This window comes from Rhinopithecus bieti, unplaced genomic scaffold, assembly GCF_001698545.2.
Source record: "Rhinopithecus bieti isolate Rb0 unplaced genomic scaffold, ASM169854v2 scaffold_51440, whole genome shotgun sequence".
Classification (NCBI taxonomy): Eukaryota; Metazoa; Chordata; class Mammalia; order Primates; family Cercopithecidae; genus Rhinopithecus; species Rhinopithecus bieti.
The window spans coordinates 186242-192661 of NW_016820117.1; the positions used below are offsets into that span (position 1 = coordinate 186242).

A 6420-nucleotide genomic window follows, 5' to 3' on the forward strand; every position below is an offset into this window, starting at 1 on the left:
GGGGTAGACCCTAAACCGTTTATTTTATTTTTATTTATTTATTTTTTTTTGAGAGGGGGTCTCGCTCTGTCGCCCAGGCTGGAGTGCAGTGGCACGATCTTGGCTCACTGCAAGCTTCGCCTTCCCAGTTCTCGGCATTCTCCTGCCTCAGTCTCCGGGGTAGCTGGGACTGTAGGCGCCCGCCACCACGCCCGGCTAATTGCTCCGCCTCCCGGGTTCAAGCTATTCTCCTGCCTCAGCCTCCGAGTAGCTGGAACTACAGGCGCCCGCCACCACGCCCGGCTTTTTCTTTTTTTAGTAGAGACGGGGTTTCACCATGTTAGCCAGGATAGTCTCGATCTGCTGACCTCGTAATCCGCCCGCCTGGGCCTCCCAAAGTGCTGGGATTACAGGCGTAAGCCACCGCGCCCGGCCCTTAAACCCTTTATTGATTAGTTATTGACTCCAGAAAACGGGGGTTTTCTTTAGGAGACGGATAGAGATACTGTCTGGAGCGCATGTCTTTTGATAAAACTCCAGGGCTTGTGGATTTCTAGCAGTCATCTTCAGGCTGACTGGAATTTACTGCCTATGAACCCCTAGTTGAGAATAGTATCCCCGGAAGGCAGCAGAACTCAAGTGTGGAGGCTGATGTCTGTTGAAGAGACCAGAATGTACACTACTCTTGGGTCATAAAGAGACAGAGTCCCACAATAAAATACATCACAGACATAGGAACAGGACAGTAGAATTAGGTCACTTGGGAAATTGAAAACAATATACAGCTACTTGCTTCCAAACTCCTTTGAGTAGCCGAGAATACTTTACCCTGTCCAAAAAGCACTCTGCCATGACAGTAGCGTCTCCATGTATTTGTATAGGCTTGTTCATAGCAACATTATTCTGTAACCTATTTCCATCGAGAGATGGATAAGCCAAATGTGGTATATATAGGCCGGGTGCGGTGGCTCATGCCTGTAATCCCAGAACTTCGGGAGACCGAGGTGGGTGGATCATTTAAGGTTAGGAGTTTGAGACCAGCCTGGCCAACATGGTGAAACTCTGTTTGTACTAAAAATACAAAAATTATTGGGGTGTGGCAGTGCATGCCTGTAGTCCCAGCTCCTCGGGAGGCTGAGGCAGGAGAATTAGCTTGAACCCAGGAGGTGGAGGTTGCAGTGAGTCAAGATCGCACCACTGCACTCCAGCCTGGGCAACAGAGTGAGACTGTGTCTCAAAACAAAAACAAAAATAAAGTTGTATATAAATATTGTGAATATTACTCAGCCTTAGGAAGGAAATTCTGACATGTTACAACATGGATGAAACCTGTGCACATAAGCTAAGTGAAATAAGCAAAGTCACAAAAGGACAAATACTGTATAATTCCACTTATATGAAGTTACAAGAGTAGTCAAATTCATAGAGATAGAAAAAAGAGGTCAGGTGCCTTGGCTCGAGCCTATAATCCCAACACTTGGTAACTTGGAGGTGGGAGGAGGTTTCCTTGAGCCCAGGAGTGAGAAACTAGCTTGGGCAACATAGGGAGACCCTGTCTCCACAAAAAAAATAAAAAATTAACTGGGTGTGGTGGCATTCACCTGTGGTCCCAGCTACTTGGGAGGCTGAGACAAAAGGATCCCATGAGCCTGGGAGGTCAAGACTGCAGTGAACCATGATCACACCACTGCAGTGCAGCCTGTGTGACAAAATGAGACCCTGTCTCTAAAAAAAATGAGAAAAAAGACTGGTAGTTACCAGGGGCTACAGGGAGGGGAAAATGGGAGTTGCTTAATGAGTATACAGTTTCACTTTTGTGAGATGAACAGAATATTGGAAATCGGTTGACCAATTTCTTTTTTTTTTTTTTTTTTTTTTTTTTTTTTTTTTTTTTTTTTTTTTTTTGTGGAGGGGGTTTTTTTTTCTGTCGCCCAGGCTGGAGTGCAGTGGCCAGATCTCAGCTCACTGCAAGCTCCGCCTCCCGGGTTTACGCCATTCTCCTGCCTCAGCCTCCTGAGTAGCTGGGACTACAGGCGCCCGCCACCTCGCCCGGCTAGTTTTTTGTATTTTTAGTAGAGACGGGGGTTTCACCGTGTTAGCCAGGATGGTCTCGATCTCCTGACCTCGTGATCCGCCCGTCTCGGCCTCCCAAAGTGCTGGGATTACAGGCTTGAGCCACCGCGCCCGGCCCGGTTGACCAATTTCAATCACCACTGTGATTGAACTCACTACCAAACTCTACACTTAAAAATGGTTAAGATGGTACAATTTGTGTGTATTTTACCACAATAAAAAATAAAAAATAGGCTGCACAAGATGTTCACTCCGGTAATCCCAGTACTTGGGGAGGCTGAGGCTGAAGGATCATTTGAGCCCATGAGTTTGAGACCAGCCTAAGCAACATAGTGAGATCCCATCTGTACACAAAATTTAAAAAGTAGCCAGGCAGAGGGCTGGTCACGGTGGCTCACACCTGTAATCCCAGCACTTTGGGAGGCCGAGGCGGGCAGATCACCTGAGGTCAGAAGTTCAAGACCAGCCTGGCCAACATAGTGAAACCATGAAACCCCATCTCTACTAAAAATACAAAAATTAGCCAGGCGTGGTGGCACCCCCATAATCCCAGCCACTTGGGAAGCTGAGACAGGAGAATTGCTTGAACTCAGGAGGTGGAGGTTGCAGTGAGCCTAGATCATGCCACTGCAGTCCAGCCTGGATGACAAAGTGAGACTCCGTCTAAAAAAAAAAAAAAAAATTAGCCAGGCATGATGTCTCCAGTTACTCTGGAGGCTGAGGCAGGAAGACTGCTGGAGCCCAGGAGATCAAAGCTGCAGTGAGCTATGACTGTGCTTCTGCACTCCAACCTGGGTGACAGAGGAAGACCCTGTCTCAAAAAAATAAATAATATTGAAAAGCATTCTGCCAAAACAGTATCTCATTCTTTCTCCATAGGCCTCAGAGAACTATGGCTACTGCCAAGGGGATTGCCATAGGCATCGACCTGGGTACCACCTACTCCTGTGTGGGGGTGTTCCAGCACGGCAAGGTGGAGATCATCGCCAACGACCAGGGCAACCGCACCACCCCCAGCTACGTGGCCTTCACAGACACCGAGCGGCTCATCGGGGATGCGGCCAAGAACCAGGTAGCCATGAATCCCCAGAACACTGTTTTTGATGCCAAACGTCTGATCGGCAGGAAATTTAATGATCCTGTTGTGCAATCAGATATGAAACTTTGGCCTTTTCAAGTGATTAATGAAGGAGGCAAGCCCAAAGTGCTTGTGTCCTACAAAGGGGAGAATAAAGCTTTCTACCCTGAGGAAATCTCTTCGATGGTACTGACTAAGATGAAAGAGACTGCTGAGGCGTTTTTGGGCCACCCTGTCACCAATGCAGTGATTACCGTGCCAGCCTATTTCAATGACTCTCAACGTCAGGCTACTAAGGATGCAGGTGTGATTGCTGGACTTAATGTGCTACGAATCATCAATGAGCCCACAGCTGCTGCCATTGCCTATGGTTTAGATAAAGGAGGTCGAGGAGAACGACATGTCCTGATTTTTGATCTGGGTGGAGGCACATTTGATGTGTCAATTCTGACCATAGATGATGGGATTTTTGAGGTAAAGGCCACTGCTGGGGACACTCACCTGGGTGGGGAGGACTTTGACAACAGGCTTGTGAGCCACTTCGTGGAGGAGTTCAAGAGGAAGCACAAGAAGGACATCAGCCAGAACAAGCGAGCCGTGAGGCGGCTGCGCACCGCCTGCGAGAGGGCCAAGAGGACCCTGTCGTCCAGCACCCAGGCCAACCTAGAAATTGATTCACTTTATGAAGGCATTGACTTCTACACATCCATCACCAGAGCTCGATTTGAAGAGTTGTGTGCAGACCTTTTTAGGGGTACCCTGGAGCCTGTAGAAAAAGCACTTCGGGATGCCAAGATGGATAAGGCTAAAATCCATGACATTGTTTTAGTAGGAGGCTCCACCCGCATCCCCAAGGTGCAGCGGCTGCTTCAGGACTACTTTAATGGACGTGATCTCAACAAGAGCATCAACCCTGATGAGGCAGTAGCATATGGGGCTGCGGTACAGGCGGCCATCCTGATGGGGGACAAGTCTGAGAAGGTGCAGGACCTGCTGCTGCTGGACGTGGCTCCCCTGTCGCTGGGGCTGGAGACGGCCGGGGGTGTGATGACTGCCCTGATCAAGCGTAACTCCACCATCCCCACCAAGCAGACGCAGATCTTCACCACCTACTCCGACAACCAACCTGGGGTGCTGATCCAGGTATACGAAGGTGAGAGGGCCATGACGAAGGACAACAACCTGCTGGGGCGCTTTGACCTGACTGGAATCCCTCCAGCACCCAGGGGAGTTCCTCAGATCGAGGTGACGTTTGACATTGATGCCAATGGTATTCTCAATGTCACGGCCATGGACAAGAGCACAGGCAAGGCCAACAAGATCACCATCACCAATGACAAGGGCCGCCTGAGCAAGGAGGAGATCGAGCGCATGGTTCTGGATGCTGAGAAATATAAAGCTGAAGATGAGGTCCAGAGGGAGAAAGTTGCTGCAAAGAATGCCTTAGAATCCTACGCTTTTAACATGAAGAGTGTTGTGAGTGATGAAGGTTTGAAGGGCAAGATCAGTGAGTCTGATAAAAAGAAAATACTGGATAAATGCAATGAACTTCTTTCATGGCTGGAGGCCAATCAACTGGCAGAGAAAGATGAGTTTGATCATAAGAGAAAGGAATTGGAGCAGATGTGTAACCCCATCATCACAAAACTCTACCAGGGAGGATGCACTGGGCCTGCCTGTGGAACAGGGTATGTGCCTGGAAGGCCTGCCACAGGCCCCACAATTGAAGAAGTAGATTAATTCTTTTTGGAACTGAAGCATCCTAGGATGCCTCTACGTGTATTTCATTCCCCTCATCTTCAAACATCATTATTATTCTTGACCAGACCTGAACCTAAGTTACCATCCCTTGGGAATTCTGGAGGAGAAGTCTCATGCACCACCTATCACACTCCCTCATATCCTGTTTCTGACTCTGGAATGGACTCAGGAAAACTAGGCCCCTCTTTAAACCGTGTGATGTGTTTGAATGTCTGTTATTTCCAGCCACCCTAACATTCTTCTTCCTATGTGGATGCTTATTTGTCAATCAGTAAATTTGTTCCTAAAGGAAATTACTTGTGGTATTTAGGCTGTGAATGTACCTCGAAGGGGAGAGTTCATGGAGAGAGCATGTGTTCTCTGATTGTGAGCTCACTGTGAATGATTAAATTGGTAAGGGTAAAGTATTTGAATTTTCATGAACTCATCGGGGTATTTTTTTTCTTTTGAGATGGAGTCTCGCCCTCTTGCCCAGGCTGGAGTGCAGTGGCACAATCTCGGCTCACTGCAAGCTCTGCTTCCCGGGTTCACGCCATTCTCCTGCCTCAGCCTCCCGAGTAGCTGGGACTGCAGGTGTCCACCACCATGTCCAGCTAATTTTTTGTATTGTTTTAGTAGAGACGGGATTTCACCATGTTAGCCAGGATGGTCTCAATCTCCTGACCTCAGGATCTGCCCGCCTCGGCCTCCCAAAGTGCTGGGATTACAGGCGTGAGCCACCGCGCCCAGCCCATGAACTCATTGTTTCAATCAGCACATAATTTTTGATCCTCAGACACCTTTAGCACAGATGGAACAGATTGTAAACTATAACTGCTTTTAATCAGCTACAGGCTGGTTTTGGTGTTTAGGACTCAGCTTGGGGTGGAGGGACAAATCCTGCTTGATGTCTTGATGTATAGCTAAGGTCCAGGAGGTTCAGCATCTGTGCACTCACAGAGTTCATTGTTTACATTCATTATATGGAGAAAATATTTCTTTTCTTTCTTTCTTCTTTTTTTTGGAGACAGAGTTTCGCTCTTGTCACCCAAGCTGGAGTGCAATGGCACAACCTTGGCTCACTGCAACCTTCGGCTCCTGTATTCAAGCAATTATTCTGCCTCAGCCTCCTGAGTAGCTGGGATTACAGGTGCTCACCACCACACTCGGCTAATGTTTGTGTTTTTAGTAGAGACAGGATTTCACCATGGTGACCAGGCTGTTCTGAACTCCTGACCTAGGTGATACACCCACCTCAGCCTCCCAAAGTGCTGGGATTATAGGCGTGAGCCACCATGCCCAGCCCCAGAAAATATTTCTATAGCAAACTCTTGACAAATAAATACTTCTATGCAAGATGACAAATATAAGTTTATGAAGTCTTAGTCCATGAAAAAATATTTTTACCGGCCGGGCGCAGTGGCTCACACCTGTTATCCCAGCACTTTGGGAGGCCAAGGCAGGCAGATCATGAGGTCAAGAGATCGAGACCATCCTGCCCAACATGGTGAAACCCCATCACTACTAAAAATACAAAAATTAGCTGAGCA

The 6420-nt window shown here is 48.0% G+C and overlaps 1 protein-coding gene across 3 annotated transcripts in view; it reads left to right on the forward strand.

The window, feature by feature from the left end:
• Positions 1 to 5298, forward strand: part of LOC108520228 (heat shock 70 kDa protein 1-like) — a 12845-nt gene extending 7547 nt beyond the window's left edge. For all 3 annotated transcript variants that reach the window (XM_017859488.1, XM_017859489.1, XM_017859486.1), the window contains exon 2: positions 2932 to 5298. In XM_017859488.1, the coding sequence (XP_017714977.1) occupies positions 2945 to 4870 (1926 nt within the window). In that variant the 5' untranslated portion in view covers positions 2932 to 2944 and the 3' untranslated portion in view covers positions 4871 to 5298. The remainder of the gene's footprint in view (positions 1 to 2931) is intronic.
• The last annotated feature ends 1122 nt before the right edge of the window (positions 5299 to 6420 follow it).